This window comes from Anabrus simplex, chromosome 2 (assembly GCF_040414725.1).
Source record: "Anabrus simplex isolate iqAnaSimp1 chromosome 2, ASM4041472v1, whole genome shotgun sequence".
Taxonomy (NCBI): Eukaryota; Metazoa; Arthropoda; class Insecta; order Orthoptera; family Tettigoniidae; genus Anabrus; species Anabrus simplex.
The window spans coordinates 740,927,227-740,951,537 of record NC_090266.1 but is presented as its reverse complement, the minus strand read 5'-3'; the positions used below and the strand labels follow the sequence as shown (position 1 = coordinate 740,951,537).

The 24,311-nt window shown below is 40.9% G+C and overlaps 1 protein-coding gene across 1 annotated transcript in view; it reads left to right on the top strand.

Annotated features, from left to right (window-relative positions):
• The first annotated feature begins 1,109 nt into the window (after window positions 1-1,109).
• Window positions 1,110-24,311, top strand: part of Arfrp1 (ADP-ribosylation factor related protein 1) — a 104,427-nt gene continuing 81,225 nt past the window's right edge. Inside the window, exons 1-2 of the mRNA XM_067139418.2 lie at window positions 1,110-1,399; window positions 15,748-15,918. Of these exons, the coding sequence (XP_066995519.1) occupies window positions 1,307-1,399; window positions 15,748-15,918 (264 nt within the window). The 5' untranslated portion in view covers window positions 1,110-1,306. The remainder of the gene's footprint in view (window positions 1,400-15,747; window positions 15,919-24,311) is intronic.

The window sequence follows — 24,311 nt, the reverse complement described above, 5'->3', positions numbered from 1 at the left end:
GGAACATTTCTCAGGCAGTCTACGAAAGTGTATGGTATTTATCTGTTCCCAAATGTAACTGATGAGTTTGAGTTCGAGCAGACACAGGTGATAACATTCTAAAGCCACCGGTTGTAAGAAGGGGAAGATATACTTTCAGTGAATTGTAAAGATTTCTGTTTGTTTGTTGTGCCAAACATGTAAATTCTGCACCCATAATAAATACATTGTACATTAAAAGCTGTTTAGAAACATACATTGTGTCCCAAGCAACCCAAACACCGGTTAGAATAGGGACATCCATTTAAAATACCGAGTGTCCCTATTGACCCTATCACTGGGGTGAATTTACCGAGCTCGATAGCTGCAGTCGCTTAAGTGCGGCCAGTATCCAGTAATCGGGAGACAGTGGGTTCGAGTCCCACTGTCGGCAGCCTTGAAGATGGTTTTCCGTGGTTTCCCATTTTCACACCAAGCAAATGCCGGGGCTGTACCATAATTAAGGCCACGGCCGCTTCCTTCCAACTCCTAGGCCTTTCCTATCCCATCGTCGCCATAAGAACTATCTGTGTCGGTGCGGCGTAAAGCCCCTAGAAAAAAAAAAAGACCTATCTGTGTCAGTGCGACGTAAAGCAAATAGAAAAAAAAAAAAAAAAACAGGAAAAACGGGTGAATAGGGACAGCCCTTTAAAATAATATATACAGTTCTACAACTACAGGAGAATATTCTGTGTGTATAAAATATAAACACGCGAGTTTTTTTTAACAGAGAAAATTATCCCGTTAAAGTTAACCAGTTCCTTCAGAAGTTACTAAGCAAAAACTGAAAAAATTGTCCCTATTCACCCCATTTTACGGTATATAGACTACATTAGTTCACATCCTGAGTACCTACCCGGATGAGGATAATTCAATTTGTTTTAAGAAAAAGTGTTTATTTCCATGTGTCTGTGTCTGGGTTTGTACCGTATGCTTATAAGTAGACACTAGAACAACACGTTATCAGTTAAGTTTACGGCCACAGCAAGTGCGTGGGACTGATGGGTTGCTGAACCCTCTGCCGCAAGCGTGCATTTAATACGAAAGAGGTCTATGTACTGTTATATCCTTCTCGATCTGCATCCAACGGCTGCGAGTAGGCAGTGGATTCAAGAGAACTTTTGAACGCTACGGCAGGCGACGCAAATACAGTACCTATGTTGTGTTATGTTGTGTTGGATAGTCACAAAAGACAAAAGTTGCCAGCACTGATCAATGCGCGGTTCAAATGTTTCAAACTGCGTGTGTGAGGGTGTTGGAGAAATTTAGGTTACATGTAAAATAAATAATGTATACCCTGATATCTGGTCTTTATAAACATATTCATCAGAAAGATGAATATTGTGTGCTGATCCTCGGACTGGATAATGCTGGAAAAACTGTAAGACATTGTCACACTCCTTGAATACATGGAGGCATACTGCTTCTTTTAGGTTATAATTATGTATTTTTAGGTATCTCAGTGTAAAAAATATTACCAAGACTTATTGCCAGGATGCATTGCTTTATTGTAAAAATATATATGTATTAATTATGGTACAATGATGGCCTTCTTTTGAATTTTTTTGACACATATGTTGCTATGAATTTGATAGATATTAGTTGAAATGACTCCTCACGCAGGTAAACAAAGATAAAAATTAAAATAGGATATAAGCATGTCTTGTTCAATTTTATTCATGCTAAGCGAGTTGTGTCAGATTATTTGAAAGGCCTAAGATACACTGATATTGGCGATGGCAAAGCAAACTCGTGTCCTCGCCCTGAGGTCGTGCAGCTCTCTTATCGACACCCCCTCCCCTTGGAGGTGAGCTACATGCGACATTTTAACCGCATACCAGTCCTGCCACTCTTAAATTTTTGGCAGTGCCGGGAATCAAACCCGGGCCTGAGATGCAGATTGGAAAGAAATATACTTAGAAAGGGCTGTGCAAGTATGGAGAAATTGAAGGAACTTACTAGGAAATTGAATCTAGCAAAGAAGTCAGCTAAGGATAACATGATGACAAGCATAATTTGCTATCATTCAAATTTTAGTGAAACATAGAAGGGTATGTATAGGTACTTTAAGGTAGAAACAGGTTCCAAGATGGACATTCCAGGAATCATTAATGAACAAGAGGGGTGTGTATGTAAGGCAGAAAAATTCGGTCAGCAGAATGTAGGGATAGCATGCCTTCCTCTTACCCAGAGGCCCCGGGTTCGATTGCCGGCCAACTCAGGGTTTTTTACCTGCACCTGAGGGCTGGTTCGAGGTGCACTCAGCCTACGTGATTAGAATTGAGGAGCTATCTGACGGTGAGACAGCGGCCCCGGTCTCGAAAGCCAAGAATAACGGCCGAGTGGATTCATCGTGTTGACCACACGACACCTCGCAATCTGCAGGCCTTCGGGCTGAGCAGCGGTCGCTTGGTAGGCCAAGGCCCTTCAAGGGCTGTAGTGCCATGGGGGTTTGGTTTGGTTTAGTATGTAAAGATTGTTGGTTACAAGGATAATGTCCAGATAGAGGAGGTGACTAATACTGAAGAAGTATTAAAATGTACCTATAATAACAATGACATTTACGATAAGATCCAAAAGTTGAAAACTAGATAAACAGCTGGAATTGATAAGATTTCTGGGGGTATACTAAAGACAATGAGTTGGAATATAGTACCATATCTGAAGTACTTGGAGCCTCCATGGCTCAGACGGCAGCGTGTCGGCCCCTCACCACTGGATACCGTGGTTCAAATCCCGGTCACTCCACGTGAGATTTGTGCTGGACAAAGCAGGGGCGGGACAGGTTTTTCTCCGGGTACTCCGGTTTTCCCTGTCATCTTTAATTCCAGCAACACTCTCTATTCTCATTTCATAGCATCTTTCAGTCATTAATAAATCACTTTGGGAGTGGCGACCCCATCGTACTAATAGCCTATATCTGCTTCATTCATTCCATCCCTGACCCGGTCAATGACTGGAAAATAGGTTGTAGGTTTTCATTTTCATCTGAAGTACTTATTTGATTATTGTTTGCATGAGAGAGCTATACCAAATTAATGGAGAGTTGCTATAGTAGCTCCTGTGAACAAAGGAAGGGGTGATAGACATAAAGCTGAAAATTACAGGCCAGTCAGTTTGACATGCATTGCATGTAAGCTTTGGGAAAGCATTCCTTCTGATTATATTAGACATGTTTGCGAAATCAATAACTGAAAAGGTTATTCCCCAGAAGCTAACTTGTAGGATTCCAGCAAGATATAGCCAGTATCTTAGATTCAGGCGGTCAAATGGCCTGTATCGCGATTGACCTGTCGAAGGCATTTGATAGGGTGGTTCATGGGAGACTACTGGCAAAAATGAGTGCAATTGGACTAGACAAAGAAGTGACTGAATGCGTTGCTATATTTCTAGAAAATAGATCTCAGAGAATTAGAGTAGGCAAATCTTTACCTGACCCTGTAATAATTAAGAGGTGAATTCTTCAAGGCAGTATTATTAGACCTTTATTGGACCTTTGTGTTTTGTTATATGTATAAATGATGAATAAAGAAGTATGTTCCGAGCTGTCAGTGGAGAGATGGCGTGGAATGACATCAGTAGACGAATAAGTTTGTGTGGTGTCTTCAAAAGTAGAAAAAATCACAATATGAAGATAAAGTTGGAATTCAGGAGGACAAATTGGGGCAAATATTCGTTTATAGGAAGGGGAGTTAGGGATTGGAATAACTTACCAAGGGAGATGTTCAATAAATTTCCACCGGGCAAGTTGGCCATGTGGTTGGGGGCACTCGGCTGTGAGCTTCCATCAGGGAGATAGTGGGTTCGAATCCCACTGTCGGCTGCCCTGAAGATGGTTTTCCATGGTTTTCCATTTTCACACCAGGCAAATGCTGGGGCTGTACCTTAATTAAGGCCACGGACGCTTCCTTCCAATTCCTAGGCCTTTCCTGTCCCATCGTCACCATAAGACCAATCTATGTCGGTGCGACGTAAAAGCCACTAGCAAAAAAAAAAAAAAATTAATTTCAAATTTCTTTGCAATCATTTAAGAAAAGTCTAGGAAAACAACAGATAGGGAATCTGCCACCTGGGCGACTGCCCTAAATGCAGATCAGTAGTGATTGATTGATTGATTGATTGATTGATTGATTGATTGATTGATTGATTGATTGATTGATTGATTGATTGATTGGAGTTGAATCAGAGATAAGGCTTTTGCAAATGATGTTATTCTGTATAGAGTAATAAATAAGTTACAAGATTCTGAGAAACTGCAAAATTACCTCGATAATGTTGTGAGATGGACAGCAGGCAATGATATGGTGATAAACGTGGTTAAAAGTCAGGTTGTGAGTTTCACAAATAGGAAAAGTCCTCTCAGTTTTAATTACCGCATTGATAGGGTGAAAGTTCCTTATGGGGGTCACTGACCTAGGTGTAAGTAACTTATAAGGAAAGTTCTTCTTTGGGGTAATCACATAAATGGGATTGTAAATAAAGGGTACAGATCTCTGCACATGGTTATGAGGGAGTTTAGAGGTTGTAGTAAGGATGTAAAGATGATGATGATGATGATGATGATGATGATGATGATGCCTGTTGTTTAAAGGTGCCTAACATCAAAGGTCATCGGCCCGAAGATGTAAAGAAGAGGGCATATAAGTCTCTGGTAAGGCCCCAACTAGAGTGTGGTTAGAGTGTTTGGGGCCCTCACCAGGATTACTTGATTCATGAACTGGAAAAATCCAAGGAAAAGCTTGATTTGTTCTGGGTGATTTCCAACAAAAGAGGAGCGTTACCAAAATGTTGCAAAGTTTGGGCTGGGAATACTTGGGAGACAGGAGACAAGCTGCTCGTCTTTCAGTATTTCTTCTTGAGGTCCATGCAGTATGTTCCTGTGTGATAAATATACATTTCCTTAGATCTTTCTTAATCCGTTTACCCTCCAGGGTTCGTTTTTCCCTCGGACCCTGCAAGAGATCCCATCTCTACCGCCTTAAGGGCAGTGTCCTGGAGTGTGAGACTTTGGGTCCAGGGTACAACTGGGAATGGGGACCAGTACCTAGCCCAGGTGGCCTCATCTGCTATGATGTACAGTGGCCTTGTGGGAGTGATAGGCAGATTAGAAGGGATAGACAAGGGCCTCTCGAGGCCTAGTGGATCCCGTTCCAGCACTTGTATCACTTTTCAAATATCGTGGCAGAGCCGGGAATCTGAATCAAACCCGGGCCTCCAGGGGGTGGCAGCTAATCACACTAATCACTACACCACAGAGGTGGACCATTTCCAAAGATATGGAAATTTATTCACTTTGGAATTAGCTTATTTGTCTCAATGTTAAAAATGTTAATTGTGTGTGCTTTGTTAGGGGCATTTGTTAATGTGCTGTTAGTGAGATTTAGAAGCACATAAATAATATTTATAGAAGGAAACTAACTAGTAACTAAGAAAATGATGACAGCTGTGAAAGAGTCTTGATGAAAACTGGTTATCATCTAATATTGCTAGGCTTTTGGCAATGGTTTATGAGTTAAGTTAATGAACTGTATTTGGTGTTCAAGTGGTCTGAGGAAGTGGGACCAGTCACGTAGGCGGTAACACCCTCTCTATGGCCAAAAGATGCGGGCGGGTTTGGCAGATGTGCTGGAAGAGAGAGGTGGGTAAAAGATGAGAGAAATGAAGAAGATGGGAGGGGGGGTTTATGGCCACTTGGCTAAGCATTTTTGAATTGTCATGTGATTACAAAATATTGTTTAGACAAGATAGATACATAAGTTAAATGTATAGTGAGAGGTTCATTATGAGATACTTGAATTCAAGATTTTTAAATTTCTTTTTCTTTTCCTTTCTCCCTTTTTTAATTTTTATTATTTTTTAAAATAATTCCTATGCTTGATATAATATAGGCCTACATTGCAGATACTGAATTATGAATACATATATTGAATAAGAGTTGTATAAAGATGATAATTGTGTGGTTCTATTTGCATTTACACCCCTGTCTTATTTTGTACTTAGTTGTCCTTAGTGCATGGCAATGAAACATACGGTGTTATTAGGCATGTTTCTGAAGCTGAAAGTACTATGAAAAGGGTTATACAAGAGTTTCTAAAGATGTAAAGTTGAAATGTGTATTTAAACTTGAATGTGATGTGAGAAAGTGTAAATTGAGCATTTGATTAGCTGCAGCTTGTAGATGGTTGAGAACTAGCAGTCTATTGTATGGGTGGATATTGTGCTATGAAATTGTTACAAATCTGACCAGATCTTCAAGTATGGGATGGAGATATAGTGAATGGATTGGTATGGTAGGTAGGTCGATAATGCAAATGTGGGCTATTAATTCAGGGCAGTTTGGGAGAGGTGAGAATAAGCTGCATATTTTCCCCCACAGGTGTTACATCAAGGGGGCGGAAGTTGAAGTGTGTTGGGGCACTTGTTGGTTGGTGAAGTGATGTTGGGTGCAATGACTGCAGATGGGATGATTTGCTTTGCACTGGGCTATTGTGTGTTGATTATAATGGAGACATTTTTCGCATGTGGGAGACTGTGGAGGTGGGGCGCGGGACGGTTTGACTGTTTGATGATGACGATTGATTGAGACACCACTGGCAAGTAGTCTGTCCACGTCAGCTGGTGTTGGCAGGAGGATCTGCACCGTGAATGTTGGCCCCACCACATTACTGATGCGGAAGGCCCTCTGAGCTGGTACTCCCTCGGAGTTGAGCTCGGCGACAATTGTTTCTCTTGCGAGTGAGGGATCCACGCCACGGATGACACAGCTTAGCTGATTATAATGTGGTGGTGGAGGTGGGGGTTGAATGTGTGGTGGTGCGAGGTGTTTTATCCGAAGGGTGTTGCTCCAATTTGGGTAGCGAGTTGATTAGCTGCATTGTCTCTGTTGATTTGGATGATTATTCCTTTTGATATCTTCCGGATATTGGCAGTGTCTTCTCAACGCAGATTATAGTGGAGAAGCGTGGAGAAAATGGCTTGGGGTGACTGAAGTTTTGAGGAAGGATTGGAGAGGACAAATGCATGAGTTCCAGAGGGGGTTGGCTGTAGACGTTGATAGGTCGTCTAGTGCTGGAAATGAAGGAATATTCAAGCCGGAAGCTAGTGGTGGTGGTAGTAATGATGGACGGCGGAGAGTGCTGTATGCTGGTATCCATGGGAGGAGATGTTTTGTCTGCTGTGGCTAACTGTAGTGCTGACGCTGATGGTGAATCCACTGCCAGGCGACGAAGTGCTCGTTCCTCTCTGTGGGCTGGACGAGAATTGTGCTCATGTGGAGTAGGGATGCTGAGCTGATGTCACTGGTAGAAAGCAGGCCTTGTAATTTGGAGCTGCGTGGCTGGACATGAGTGCTGTGTGGAAAGCAGCGACAGCGGTGTCTGCGGCGAATTGTCCGAAAGTGGCATTGAAGGTGGTGCTGGTGCTGGTAGTAGCAGGAAAATATGACGTGCATAGGTACATGGTCATTGACTCAAGACCCCAGAGAGATGTAAGAATGCTGGAAGATACAGATCGAAGGTGGAATACTAGCTGATCCACCTAATCGATGGGCATTTCCCGAGGTGAGACTTCACTGATTTGCATTTGGCCTCCTGGCAAGTCTACAATTTTCAAGAGGCAATAAATCTCCATGGATGCTTTCAGTGTTGCAAACATACGGATGGCGAAGGATGACTTACATTTCTATATGAGAGTGTATTTAAGATAGGTCTGTGTGCACTGGTTCCAGAATGTGCAACTATTGCACAGTTTTGGTGACCTCTGACGACTGTTTATGATAGGACATAGGTTAATGTTCCGCTGAATCAAAGAGGACCTGGAAAGAATACCGTGGCATCAGATGTTAGTCAAAGTAAGGGTTAAATGCTGTCTGTTAGTATGCATTTTAAGTCTATATTATTATCACATGACGACTTGTGTCCAAAGCTTTTTGTAAGGTAATACCATTCTAGCCAGTAGGATTTCTGATTTGTCAAACGACCTATCTTGCTTCCAAGCTTGGCAAACTTTAAAACACATACTTTATAGTTTAAAATTATGCTAATATCGTTTTAGATTTTGCTTTTCTTTCCTCTTCTTCGAGGCAGGTTATTTAATACTTCTTAATACTTCTTTATTTCTTTAAAAAGTAAATAATGTTATTTTAAATTATATGTAATACTCAGAACGTAAGTAACAACAACAATGCCAACAACAATCACATTTGATCATAATAGGAATTATTGTAGGTACCTTTGCTATAATTATTGTACCTCTAATTACAGTAGTTGTTAGGTAGAGTGGTATTGCTGTGGTACTTCTTTCTTCTCGTTTTATGACAATTGCTTCAATATGCTCCAGATAGCATTCAAGGAAGAGTTAAGGCGTGACATTTTTGCCCTTAGAATTCTGATAAGTATACAACTTTGTATAATTCTGTACAAAGTGTTTATTTGAGGGCATGCCTCTGTTGTGGAACAGTTAGCACTCTAAGCTATTGCCCTTGGAAGCAAGATTCACAAGGGGGCTGTAATGTCTTGAAAAGTTATGTGTAGCTTATCTCCCTTAGAAGTGTGTCTGAAATGACCTGCACCACCTGTGGTGATATGAGGACACAAATTTACTTTGGAGGGAATGCGCCAAAAGAGATTGTGGTACCGTAGTTCCCAATTTTTTTGATTCCCATTGCCTTTATCATAGGCCTATAAGAATTTGCTCCATACTTAGTGCATACATAACAATTGCAGTTTCATTGGTGTGATTAGATTAGTGGGTTTTAAAAATAAGCGAATCAGGTATTTAAAATTCATGAAGAATATTATTCATAGGACTTCTGTACCAAGTCACATTTTGTTTTTCAAACTATTTAACATCATAATGAATGAACATGTTCTGTATACAACTTATCATAATTTGGAATCAAGGTGAATGCAGTCACTCTCATTTCCCATTTAACAATTTTCATTCAGTACTTGCTATCTCTGTCATAATCAAAAATGTACCTTTGTGGAAATATGTCGCTATGGAATCTTACTTTGCTATAGCTTTTAACAGCAGGTATTCATCTTTTACCAGTATCCAAACCTCAGTACCATGCATACATTTTTTCTTCATTGTATTGTCACAAGACAGCTCAATAAGAATTTTTTCTTCTTCAAAAGTAAATTCAGATACAGTGAGTTGACTGCACAGTACAGGTCATGTAGCTGTAAGTTTGCATTTAGGAGATGGTTAATTCAGAACTCCATTGTTGGCAAAACTGAAGATGGTTTTTCCATAGTTTCTCCATTTTCACACCAGGCAAATGCTGAGGTTATACTTTAATTAAGGCATGGTTGCTGTGTTTCCAGTTTTAGTGTTTTTGTATTCCAATATTGCCAAAAACCTGTATGAGTTAGTGCATTGTTATTTTTATTACTTATTCAAAGTACGCTTGCACTTGGTTGAAGTGGTGCTAGAGTTGGTTTATCACAGTTGGTAGATGACAGCAGGATGAGCAGCAGGTATGTCACTCATCACACAAGTCTCACATCACCGACAGGACCAGATTAATTTTAGAGAAGAATTTATGAGTGCTATAAATGCAAAAAAATTGGATGAATTTCAGAATGGAATATGTGTTGATCGTTCTGGGGCTAGCAACGCTGGAGCAAAAGGAACCACTGTATTACTAAGAACTGACCAGTTGACTGAGCAGTCATGGATTTAGTAGTGCACTGCTGTATTTACTTTACAAAGGAAAGATTTATTATGTCCTCCTATTCAGTACAAGTATATCCATCAATACGGAATGATTTCAATATCTTGTAACTGCTGTATTTGGCAACAGAGCCTGATGACTGAACACCGGACGTAAACAAGCAGTAGTTCCTGGCATGGCCGAGTGCAGTCATATTTTGAACACACAATAGGCCTACTATAATAGGGTTTGAGGGATGTTCCACCATTCAACACAATGTAAAATATTTGAAATTTATTAACCGAAGACTGGTTTCGACTCCCTTGGAGTCATCATGAGGATTGCCTACATACATCTCAGCAGGTTGACATAAAACATAATGACAAAATTATATACACAAGGGCAATTGCCTAAATACATATCAATAGGTTGACCTAAAACATGATGACTGAACACCGGACGTAAACAAGCTGTAGTTCCTGGCATGGCCGAGTGCAGTCATAACCTATGATAATAGGCCTACTTTCATAGGAAACAAAGGAAAATATATGGTGTTCTCTCTGCAAAGGTATCTCACCTAAGTATGCTCGTTTCACCAAATATCTTCATCCAACAAATTTTTAGTTTTTGGTTTATTTTCTGATTAAACATTTATTTAGTTTCAAAATTCAAATATGCAAGCAGTACATTACTACATGTTTGGGCTATTGCTGGCTGAAATGGTGTAACAAAAAACTTATGTCTGGATTTCTTATCCTGTCACCATCTTTTTTGTAAAGACTTGTTGTATGGCCAAGATTTTATTTTATCTTGACACTTGTTTGTTCCTTTCCATTACAAGATTTTATTGAGTTAACCATGTTCAGTAAGAACAGTAAATAGCTTTCAGAACCTCTGGCTACCCAACAGGGACTGAAACAAGAAAATACTCTCTTGTCAGGGGCCTTTGATCACAATGCGTGTCCCTTTAAAATAGGAATAATGAAGCACCAGAACTTGACACAACTGGTAAGTTATTATCAGTGGAGAGAGTCATTTCTTTTTGGTTTTATTAGTTCAGAAGTAGTTGGCAGCCAGTAAACAGTTAATTATAAATGGTATTGACATAGTGGGTGATGATATCTGAAATACAGAATGGAAATGATGAGAAAGTAGAAAAATATATTTCTAATATTTAGTCAGGGCGAGTAAGTTCAGCATCGTCCTGCGTTATTGCTTGGTAAAACGAGTCACTCAAATCCTCTGCTTCTTGAGTTATAGCAAAACTTTGCACCCATATAGGAAAGGACAGCAAAACACTATTAACAGTTACTTAAAGAAATGTTATGTTGGTAATAGTGGTTGGGCAAATAAAACTGGCCCAGCCGAGCTCAGTAGCTGCAGTCGCTTAAGTGCGGCCAGTATCCAGTATTCGGGAGATAGTAGGTTCGAACCCCACTGTCGGCAGCCCTGAAGATGGTTTTCGGTGGTTTCCCATTTTCACACCAGGGGCTGTAGCCTACCTTAATTAAGGCCATGGCCGCTTCCTTCCCATGCCTAGCCTTTCCTGTCCATGCCGGGCTGAGTGGCTCAGACGGTTAAGGCGCTGGCCTTCTGACCCCAACTTGGCAGGTTCGATCCTGGCTCAGTCCGGTGGTATTTGAAGGTGCTCAAATACGATAGCCCCGTGTCGGTAGATTTACTGGCACGTAAAAGAACTCCTGCGGGACTAAATTCCGGCACCTCGGCGTCTCCGAAGACCTTAAAAAGTAGTTAGTGGGACGTAAAGCAAATAACATTATTATTACCTTTCCTGTCCCATCATCGCCATAAGACCTATCTGTGTCGGTGCGACGTTAAGCAACTAGCAAAAAAAAAACTGGCCCAGAAAATATTTATAAGACTGACATTGAATTGACCCTTGTTAATGAACAGGAGAACTGCCCATCACAGGAAATGTTGGAAATCGTGATTTAGTTGCACCAATCAGTTGCTGTCACATGTCTGCACGTGCGAATCCCCCGCATGCTCTGTCCCGAGTATGTCGCTGTGTCATTACGTGTGAGTGAGTGAGAGAGAGAGAGAGAGAAGCAGACATGTTTAGTGACCGGTTGAAAGCAACACAAAATGGTTCTCACCATAAAACAGCGTGTGTTCGTTGTCGAGTTTTACATGGAAAACTTGTGCGTAACTGTTTGCTCAACTGTTTAAGACTGGAAGTGTTTTGGCAAACCTCCAGTGAAGTCTGCAATGTGAAACTTAGTGGCAAAATGGCGCGAAACGGGCTCTATAGTGAATCAAAACCATAACTTTCCGTAAAGAGTTCAAGCACCAGAAAACGTTGCTGGAGTGTAGGAAAGCTGAAACGAAGTCCAACAAAATCTCAACGCCGTTTTATCTGTGCAAGTGGGAATTGAGAGATCATCGTGTCGAAATGTCATTATAAAGGACCTGCACCTGTATCCTTACAAATTTACTGTTGTGCATGCATCAGAGCATTTAGACAAACCTTCACGTGTTGAATTCTGCTGATGGTTTCTGAGTGAAGTGGAGTCAGGATGTTTGGATCCTCAGTTTTTCATTTCTTCACATGAGGTCATTTACAGCATCTTCTGTGATGTTCGTTAACAAGGTTCAGTCCCACGTCAGTCCAGTTTTATTTTGCCCACCCTGTATATTATTGTGAGAATGTACTGAATAACTTTTTTTTTTGCGTTGTGTCAGTACGATCTGAGTTTTCAGGTCAATAATAATAGTAATGATAGTAAGAATAATTCTACATATTTCACTTCACTCCATTGCTGTACATTTTAAGAGGAAACATCAAGAGGACCAGGCAGCCGAAGTTCAGTGGTTTAGTGAAGGCTCATGGCAGTTAACATTGGCTCTCCTGAATGTAGTTTATTCTGCAGAATCATGTATTGGTATACAGGTGGGGCCTTTTGTGCTCTCCGTGGTCAAACTGTGCTAATATGAGGGCTTTGTGGGTAAGTATTCAGGACAAATCCCTGAATTCATGGGGGGGAATATTGGTGCTGTTTTGTGTTATTTATCTTTGAAATAAATGTGCACTCACTAACGTAGAATCTGCTGTCTACAAGCAAACCCAAGAAAGGAGATAATGGAGGTGAAATGATGTCAGGAATGATTAAGTACATTGTTGAAAAAAAGGATTTTTGCATAAGTAAGTACCTGTGGGACTTTTCCACTTATGTCTCAGATACAAACAAAGTCACTGATGTATTATTCTTTCAAAAATTCTGAAGAATGACCTGCCAAAAAACCAAAAAGCAGCAAAAAAAGAGAGAGAGTTGCCGAAGAAGTTTGAACCTGCATGTTCCTTCATGCTCATTTTGAGTGATGGGTTTATTATAGTTACTTTAGTTGAGCCAGTCAGACTTTATATTGCCTTTACTCTTTCCATTATACACTCGTGTTCATAAAAACCAGAGCACCTTGAAAGACTAGAGATAGGAAATTCATATTCACAGGACATGTGCATTAGTGTGGAAGAAAAATGGTTCTCGTTGTCACTATAAACCGAGCAGACGTGCAGGATGTCTCGCAGACGTATCCGAGAACCTTACCATCAAATGAGTGAGTTTGAAAGAGTACGCATTACTGGCATGAAAGAACGTGATGCATCCATCTGGGAAATTGCTGCTCATGTGGGATGAAGTGTGTCAGCAGTGCAACGGATGTGTACAGAATGGTTCACAGAAGGTCGTAGAACACCACGAGTTGGGTCTGGTCGCACCACCCAGACCTCCCGCCCCCCAAGAAGATTGACACCTCATCCGAATGGCATTGCGGGACAGGTCTGTGTCCTCCTTGGCTCTGGCGCAACAGTAGAACAGTGTAACACATCGTACACTATCAGGAGTGACAGTCCGTCGCCGTTTACTACAGTCTGGGTTACTGGCGCGTCGTCCGCTTCTCCACCTACCTTTGACTAATGTGCATAAACATGCTTGACTGCAATGGTGTATGGAATGACGTCACCAGGAACAGGAATGGCAGCAGATAGTATTTTTGGACGAATCCAGATTCTGTTTGTTTGAAAATGATGGCCGCATTTTGGTTCGCCACAGACAGGGGGAGAGGCATCTCATTGACTGTATTCGCACAAGACATACAGCGCCAACTCAAGGCCTTATGGTGTGGGGTGCTATTGGGTACAACCACAAATCACAGTTGGTGCATGTCCAGGGCACTGTGACCAGTTTGACTACGTGAATGACATCCAGTGACCCGCGGCCATACCCTTTCTGCACGACACCCCGTACGCCATATTTCAGCAGGACAATATGCGACCACATGTTGCAGCATGAACACGTGCCTTCTTGTATTTACAGGATGTCAGACTGTTGCCCTGGCCCGCCCGATCACCGGAGTTGTCGCCAATCAAAACTATGTGGGATATGGTGAAACGAGGGGTGCGGCGCTGTGACCCAATGCCAACCACCAAAGATGAACTGTGGAATCAGGTGAATGCTATACCCCAGGACGCCATTCGCGGCTTATTCGTGTCAATGCCATCACATGTGGAACAAGTTATCAGTGCCCATGGAGGACCCAGTGCCTACTAGGCAACAGGACACATGCTGAACCTAGGGGACTGAAATGCTAATTGTTTCTGCAGAACATACTAATGAACATGTCCTATGAATATGAACTTCCTATCTCTAGTCTTTCAAGGTGTTCTGTTTTTTATGAACATGTGTGTATCAAAGTAACTTGTGGATAAGAGGTATATTTATGGGAGAAAAAGAAAGCCTTCATATTTATGGGCAATTACACATGGGAACAGTATTGTTGTTGACTTTCTCATTATGAGTAATCATGTAAATCATGATTTAATTAGGAAGCCACTGCCCAGTATTTTAACATATCCGAACAATGATAAGACATTTGAAATATCCTTAGAAAGAGAAATAAAATACTAACTTTATCCCTTTGCTACACTACAATAAAATGACAGCTATCAAGAGGAACCGTACATGTGCTTTGAGAGTTTTTGTCTTGAGTTGAATGACAGCTAATGCTATTGAATTTCATTTCAGATATTCGTGTGCCTTTAATTGAAAACATGAGGAGTAAAGGACCCAACATATTCACAAATAGTTTACTGAAATAGGCTGTTCTGAGAAGGCTGTGACATGCTGTAGGGACTGAACTGATGTTAGGTCACTATTAATCTTGTTGTGATGTTTCTTTCTCTATGTGGCTTATTTGCACTTGTTTGTTTCTTTCCATTACTTATATTAAACTGCCAGGTTCCTTTTCTCCTTTGTGTTTGTCCTGTGTTCCTAGTCTTTTATCACCTGTATTCATCTCATTTTTTAATCTCTTCCTTTCACTGGTTTCTTCTTATCCTACATTTCCTGTATCAAAAATGGAGATCTGTCAAGATGACACCTCAATGATTGTTGAAGCTGTGAAACAGAAATGAGCTTGTAGGGGGTTGAGAAAGAATGGATCTGAAAGTAGGTACTGGGATTGATGAGGAGAGAGAGTTAATCCATTTGAAGACAGCATTGTATGAACATGTAGAGATTGGCCTTGTCTTTTTGTGTTTTCTTTGTTTCTCCCTTCTCTCACACTAACCTGTCATTGTGTTTTTCCTATTATGTGTTCCTTTTGATGTGCCTATCTTTCTATATTTGACTCAATCTCTAATTATAAATGCTCAGGTAAGAAAGCTAACAGGAGCAAAATATGTGTACTCTATTCTGCACGGTCTTAGCCTACATGGTAAGTTGCTACTCTACAGCTGTTCCTAGACCTATATATATTAATCTCAATTAGCTGATTTCTTGCACAAAAGAAAGTGTTTTGTATTCACAGTTTTCAAAATGTTCACCATATAATGTTCACGCAGACTTAATTTTCTTTCAAGCGCTGAACATTGGGCTGCTAGTCATAGTAGAAAGGATTTATTACGGACATCTAAATTCAGTATTGTCCCAGGTTTCTTTTGATTTCCTGCGTAGAAAAGTTTTCCTCGTCAGAATAATTTGAAAAATACTTGTTTATGGCAGATTTTTTTAAATGGATTGCTACAGTATTTAGATATGTTGTTACATTTCTTTCAGACATATCTGGAAGCTGCCAAAACCAAACTTAGCAAGAATTATAAAGGAATGAATCCAAGTAAAATAACCACAACAGTTGGATTGAACATAGGAAAAATTGATATAGCAGGCATACGTCTCAATTTTTGGGACTTGGGAGGCCAAGAAGAACTGCAGTCATTATGGGATAAAGTGAGTTTTACAACTCATATTTACATGTTTTTAATTTATTTTTTCATTTTAAAAATAGTTTCCAAGTAAGAACTACTACTTTCATTAGGAATTTACTTACTATTCTTTTACTATGGACTCTACTGCTTATTATCGTGTTGAAATTGTGGAACTGAGAGACTGGAACTTATAAATAAGCCATTTTACCTTCCACCAAGCTAAGCGGCTCAGACAGAAGAGCGCTGGCCTTCAGACCCCAATGTAGTGGGTTTGATTCTGGCTCATTTTGGTGGTATTTGAAGGTGCTTAAAAATGCCAGCCTCATGTTGGCAGGTAAAAGAACTGCAAACAAAATTCAGGGAACTCTTCACTCCAAAAATGGTATAAGTATTGTAGTTGGAGCAATGTAACAACAACAACAAAATCATCATTATTATTAGTTTACCTGAAAAATGCAGGCTCTTCATTTTTCAATATATTGGGAGTTCATTACAAGAAGTATCCATTATATATATTTTCTATTGATATTTACATAGTTAAATAGGCCATTGGATAACAGTGAGGAAGTTGCCTGTCGCAAACAGGAGACTGAAAACTGCTAAGTAATTAACACATTACAAAAGTATTAGAATCTCACGTTCACCAAACCCTATGAAAAATGTTATAATTTATGATCAAATGTAACTTAAAAATAATAAGCGCAATCATTTGAACATCTAACAACTTGAACACAAATAGGATGTAGGCCTTAAAACCATGTTGGAGTTTTCATCTGAATCATAGAAATATACAGGGTGGCGCACAAAAGTCATACGTCAAAAATGGTTTATAAAAAGTGAAAATCTGGGCTCTCAACCACGTTCTTTTGTGAGCAGAAGCCTTATTTCATATGTGATTATACAGCATAGTGGACAAAGGGAGGTTGACATGTGAACAGCGGGTGAAAACAGGGTTTGCTTTTTCGGAAACAAAGAGTAGCTCGAACTCAGGGAAGGTTTCGTGATCATTTCAGTACCCGGTGGGCTCCCTACTGGCAGATGGTGTATAGACTGGCCAGCCAATTTGAAACAGAAGGCAATACCATGGAGATAAAATGGCCCCGTCTCAAGCACGTCTGCTCACCGGAGAATATTACTGCTGTGAGAGTGCTCAGAGCCTTTCCAAATACAACAGAACTGGCTCTATTCAGCTGGGGATCTCTAGTCGGTCAATTCGGAAAATACTGCTTTCTGAGTTTTACCTTTTCTCGTACAAAATGATAACAACTCATGAACTAACGGTGCATGACAAGCAACAGTGAGTTTTGTAGAAGGTGATTCTGTACAGCGCAACATATCGTTTTGTGATGAGGCCTCAGGGGTGCTGTGAACAAACAGAATGTCCAGTTTTGGGTGAAGGAACGGTGTGATATTGTGCACGAGGTTGAATGTCATAGTGTGGAAGAGAGAGAGAGAGAGAGAGAGAGTGTGTGCGTGTGTACTGGGGCGGGGCTGCAATTTCCAGTCATGGAATTAATTATTGAGCCAATCTTTTACAATGAAACAGTCAGTAGTATGTGTTACATGGACATGTTGTAAAACAGTTTCCTTCCACAACAAGACTACCTACAGAGACGCGATGGTCCATGAAAGATGGAGCTCATCTGCACTCAGCAAGTATTCTAGACTTTCTGCATGAATATTTTGGGCCCTGTGTGATGTCCCATCGATATCCCGAATGTTTTCAGTGCAGCTCAATCTGGCCACCACATAGCCCTGATCTTAGTATCTGTGACTTCTTCCTGTGGGGATATTTGAAGGAGATAATCTACCGACACAGACCACAAAATGTACTGCATTTGCAAGTGGCCAATCTGACCTTTTTCCAAGGGTTGAGCAAGGACATTTGTTGTAGAGTGGTCACAAACAGACAGGTTCAACTTGAAGCTGTTGTATGCCAAGAAGCTGGGCATATTCAACATATCCTGCCTCTTGACTAATCATGCACATTTCAGTGAGTGATGTAATACCATTTTGTTTAAATATGTTGTATATTAGATGTTATATACCGGGCGAGTTGGTCGTGTGGTTAGGGCCGCGCAGCTGTTAGCTTGCATCCGGGAGATAGTGGGTTCGAACCCCACTCTCGGCAGCCCTGAAGATAGTTTTCCGTGTTTTCACATTTTCACACCAGACAAATGCTGGAGCTGTACCTTAATTAAGGCCACGGCCGCTTCCTTCCCATTCCTAGGCCTTTCCTCTCTCATCGTCGCCATTAGACCTATCTGTGTCAGTGCGACGTAAAGAAAATAGCCTCCAAAAAAAGTTATATAAACAGTTTCAATTGTGTGACATTTTGTGCACCATCCTGTAGTTATTCTCCCTGTTACATTTGTTGTCTGCCAGGCTGAGTGGCTCAGACGGTTGAGGCGCTGGCCTCCTGACCCCAACTTGGCAGGTTCGATCTTGGCTCAGTCCGGTGGTATTTGAAGGTGCTAAAATACGACAATCTCTTGTCGGTAGATTTACTGCAACGTAAAAGAACTCCTGCGGGGCTAACTTCCAGCACCTCGGCATCTCCGAAAACCGTAAAAAAGGAAGTTAGTGGGACGTAAAGCAAATAACATTATTTATTATTACTTTTGTTGTCTAAGCCACAATCATCAGTTTGATAAAAGCCTGATTCACTAGCATTGAATTCCAATAGGAGATAGGGATCTGCGCTCAGATGGCCTTCGCTTAAACCGCAGTGGTACATATAAGTTAGGAAATTTGTTTAGAAGGGTTATAGGGAGGTACATTCAGGGAAACGGGGTGGCCTAGGAAGCGGTGATAAGGGAACAGGGAACTGGAAATCAAGTAGGGATGACATAAAAATGTTAGTGCTGAACTGTAGAAGTATTGTAAAGAAAGGAATAGAATTAAGTAATTTAATAGATATATATACTTACCAGATATTGTAATAGGAGTTGAATCTTGGCTGAGAAATGATATAATGGATGCAGAAATTTTCTCACGGAACTGGAGAGTGTATCGTAGAGATAGGATAGGACTGGTAAGAGGGGGAGTATTCATTCTGGTGAAAGAAGAATTTGTAAGCTACGAAAAAGTTAAAGATGACAGACATGAAATTCTAGGTGTAAGGCTCATCTCTAAAGATAATAGGCAACTTGATATCTTTGGAGTGTACAGACTGGGAAAGGGTAGTGCAGATGCTGATTCAGAATTATTTGATAAGATAATCAGCTATGTGGGAAATGATAAGGAAAGGAACGTGATTGTAGCGGGTGATCTCAATTTACCAAATGTCAGTCGGGAAGGTAATGCGAACGACAGGAAGCATGACCAACAAAGGGCAAATATGTTAATATGGGAAGGGCATCTGATTCGATGGTATCAACTAGAGGGAAGAATATTCTGGATGTGGTGCTGGTAAAACCAGATGAGGTCTATAGAGAAACCGAAGTAATAGATGGTATTAGTGATCACGAAGCTGTTTTTGTGGCAGTTAAAAATAAATGTGAAAGAAAGGAAGATATTAAAATTAGGACTACAGTATTAGGCAGTACCATATGGCTGATAAATCAGGCATGAGTTTTTGAAAAGTAAGTATGATTGGTGGAAAACGGTAAATAAAAATGTAAGCACTCTGGGATGGGTTTAAAGCAATTGTTGAGGAATGTGAAAATTGGTTTATACCTTTAAAGGTGGTAAGGAATTGTAAATATCCACTATGTTATAACAGAGAAGTAAAGAGACTAAGAAGAGGTGCAGTTTGGAAAGAAAGAGAGTTAGAAATGGGTGTGGAGGTAAGGAGAAATTGAAGGAACTTACTAGGAAATTGAATCTAGCAAAGAAGTCGGCTAAGGATAACATGATGGCAAGCACAATTGGCTGTCTTACAAATTTTAGTGAAAAATGGAAGAGTATGTATAGGTACTTTAAGGCAGAAACAGGTTCCAAGAAGGACATTCCAGGAATCATTAGTGAACAAGGGGAGTGTGTATGGGAGGAAATTCAAAAGGCAGAAGTATTCAGTCAGCAGTATGTAAAGATTGTTGGTTTCAAGGATAATGTCCAGATAGATGAGGTGACTAACACTAAAGAAGTATTAGCATTTACGTATGACAACAATGACATTTGGAGTAAGATACAAAAGTTAAAAGCTAGAAAAGCAGCTGGAATTGATAAGGTTTCTGGGGATATACTAAAGACAATGGGTTGGGATATAGTACCATATCTAAAGTATTTGATTATTGTTTACATGAAGGAGCTATACCAAATGAGTGGAAAGTTGCTATAGTAGCCCCTGTGTATAAAGGAAAGGGTGATAGACATAAAGCTGAAAATTACAGGCCAGTCAGTTTGACATGCATTGCATGTAAGCTTTGGGTAAGAATTCTTTCTGATTATATTAGACATGTTTGCAAAATTAATAACTGGTTTGATAGAAGACAGTTTGGATTTAGGAAAGGTTATTCCACTGAAGCCCAACTTGTAAGATTCCAGCAAGATACAGCAGATATCCTGGATTCAGAAGGTCAGTTGGACTGTATTACGATTGACCTATCTAAGGCATTTGATAGGGTAGATCATGGGAGACTACTGGCAAAAATGAGTGCAATTGGACTAGACAAAAGAGTGACTGAATGGGTGGCTAAGTTTCTAGAAAATAGAACTCAGAGAATTAGATTAGGCGAAGCTTTATCTGTCCCTGTAATAATTAAGAGGGGAATTCCTCAAGGCAGTATTATTGGACCTTTATGTTCTCTTATATCAGTGATATGTGTAAAGAAGTGAAATCAGAGATAAGGCTTTTTGCAGATGATGTTATTCTGTACAGAGTAAGTTACAAGATTGTGAGCAACTGCAAAATGATCTCGATAATGTTGTGAGATGGACAGTAGGCAATGTTATGATGATAAACGGGCTTACAAGTCAAGTTGTGAGTTTTACAAATAGTAAAAGTCCTGTCAGTTTTAATTACTGTGTTGATGGGGTGAAAGTTCTTTTTGGGGATCATTGTAAGTACCTTGTTAATATAAGGAAAGATCTTCATTGGGGTAATCACATAAAGATGATTGTAAATAAAGGGTACAGATCTCTGCACATGGTTATGAGGGAATTTAGGGGTTGTAAGGGTGTAAAGGATATGGCATATAAGTCTCTGGTAAGGCCCCAACTAGAGTATGGTTTCAGTGTATGGGACCCTCACCAGGATTACTTGATTCAGTAACTGGAAAAAATACAAAAGAAAAGCAGCTCAATTTGTTCTGGGTGATTTCTGACAAAAGAGTAGCGTTACAAAAATGTTGCAAAAATTTTACTGGGAAGACTTGAGAGAAAGGAGACGAGGTGCTCGACTAAGTGGTATGTCCCTCCATGGGAATGTAGAATTTTCCATTCGGAATTGCTAGGCGGGCAATAATTCCTTTGTGGAGATTTATCTCCCGTATGCAGTTACCAGATTGTGCCTCTTATATGGGCTCAACTGGGCGAGTTGGCTGTGCGCGTAGAGGCGCGCGGCTGTGAGCTTGCATCCGGGAGATAGTTTGTTCGAATCCCACTATCGGCAGCCCTGAAGATGGTTTTCCGTGGTTTCCCATTTTCACACCAGGCAAATGCTGGGGCTGTACCTTAATTAAGGTCACGGCCGCTTCCTTCCAACTCCTAGGCCTTTCCTATCCCATCGTCGCCATAAGACCATCTGTGTCGGTGCGACGTAAAGCCCCTAGCAAAAAAAAATAAAAAATAAAATATGGGCTTCTGATAAGTTCACCTGCATACACTCCAGCGTCAGTGGGTAGGGTCTGACACATCCCACTCTGATGAGTCTAGTGTCAGACCTAAGACGAAACGCTGGTTAATAGAGCAAACGCCTGAAAAGCCTTACATCTGTTCTGTTTAAGTGGTATGTTCTGAGCTGTCAGTGGAGAGATGGCGTGGAATGACATCAGTAGACTAATAAGTTTGAGTGGTGCCTTTAAAAGTAGGAAAGATCACAATGTGAAGATAAGGTTGAAATTCAAGAGGACAAATTGGGGCAAATATTCGTTTATAGGAAGGGGAGTTAGGGATTGGAATAACTTTTCAAGGGGGATGTTCAATGAATTTCCAATTTCTTTGCAATCATTTAAGAAAAGGGTAGGAAAACAACAGATAGGGAATCTGCCACCTGGGCGACTGCACTAAATGCAGATCAGTAGTGATTGTTTTGATTGATTGAGAATGACTACAGTTATCTTCTGCGCATTCCTTCAAATAACTCAGTGTTTCCTTCCATGGTTACTTACCGATGATTGCCATTGCATGTTTACATTCACTATCGACAGTACTTCAAGGAATTATCTAATACAATGGCCATTAAAACAACCCATATGGTCAAGAAGAGAGAGTTTGCTTGAACCTCCTAGTTGGTCATGGCGTACAGTCAAGCCATATACATATTGCCACCGCACCGGTTATCACCCATGATGAGCAACGAACAGATATTCCATATGAAAATAGTATACTAACTACCTCAATGTAGGGTGTATATGAACTCTACTGACAAACTTTCAGAGGTCAGGGATGTTTACTCTGTGTTGTGATATAAGGAACCCAGGGTCTCGGGTGCTGCATTACTGCATAAGTGCATTTAGTCAGTTTTTTTAAAATTTTGTTATTTTTCTTACAATTTGCTTTACGTCGCACCGACACAGATAGGTCTTATGTTGACGATGTAATATGAAAGGGCTAGGAGTGGGAAGGAAGCGGCCATGACCTTAATTAAGGTGCAGCCCCAGCATTTGCCTCGTTTGATAATAGGAAACGATGGAAAACTATCTTCAGGGCTGCCGACAGTGTTGTTCAAACCCACTGTCTCCCGAATGCAAGCTCACAGCTGCACCACCCTAACCGCACGGCCAGTTGCTCGGTTTTAGTCTGTTTTGGTACCCCCAACAACCTTTGTAGTCATTTACTCAGACAGTGTCTCGTGTTTGTGACCAGAACGTATCTGTTGACTCATGTACTCAATGGTGACAACACATTGAAGTGCCCCGCCTTGCTCTTTGCTCCCAGGCTTCAACTCGACTGTTCAGTCCTGCCTTGGATTTTGTGTCCTGCAGTGTTAGTTGTATGCAGTGAGTGATGCAGTATGGATGGGTATACTTATGCAGAGTTCGTCAATATGTACCTCGCATATGATTACGCGGGATGCAATGGAGGAGCAACACAGCGACACTATCAGGAGCTGTTCCCAAAGTGAAGGCAACCTCATCACTGCTCATTTGCAGCTGTACATAGGTGCCTGAGAGAAATCTATCCTATGTTACTATCCATGAGACCAGCTGTGCGAAGTGAACAAGAGGTTTTAACTGCAGTTGTGACAGTCCTACCACCAGTAGTCGCTGCATTGCACAAGGTGTAAGCCATGGAACTGTTTTGAACACCTTACACGAGCAGCAATTGCACCCATGTCATCGATAGTAGGTTCACACGTGTCAGCCAGCTTACATTCCACATTGAGTGGTGTTTGCAATTTGGTTCCTACAGCAATGCGCAGTCAACCACCATTTTCCTGCTTTCGTATTGTACACTGATGAAGCAGTGTTTCCAAGAGATCGCATCTTCAACAGTCCGAGTAGCCGTATCTAGGCCGACAAAAACCCATATATGCTGGTATATGTGAAATAGATATTTGATGTGAATGTATGGGTTGGTATAGTAAACGATTGTGGGATTGGGCCTTATGTACTTCCGGACAGACTAAATGGAGTGGTTTAAGAAACGTTCCTTGAACATATCCTCCCACAGTTACTGGAAGATGTGCCCCTGATTATTCACAAGCATATGTGGTTTCAGCAAGCAGACTCGGCCGACATCTGGAAACTGCAGATGATGATGATGATGATGATGATGTGGTTTCAGCATGATGGGGCACTAGCACTCTTTTCACATGACGTTAGGGACCCTCTTGATGTGTAGTTTGGGCAGTGATGGATTGATCGTAGTGACCCTGTTCCATGGCAGCCCAGTCACTAGATATGACATCGATGGTTTTCTTCCTTTAGGGTCATGTGAATAGTCTAATTTGTGAGACTCTTGTCTACACTTCCATGAAACTGCAGCTGCTGTATCTTGGATACTAAAATTGAAGGACCAGGTTTCTTGCAGCTGCCTACATACAGCTGCAAATGTGATGTAATGAGGTTGCCTTTGTTGCGGGTACAGCTCCTGATAGCGATGTCGTGCCGCTCTTCCATTGCATCCCATGTAACCATGCGCGAGGTGCATATTGGTAAACTTTGCTAAGTAAACCCATACACACCGAATCACTCACTATGTACAATTAACACTGCAGAAAACAAAATTGAAGGCAGAACTGAGTAGTTGAGTTGGAGCCTGGAGGCAAATGGAAAGGAGGAGCATTTCACTGTGTGGTCACCAGTGAGT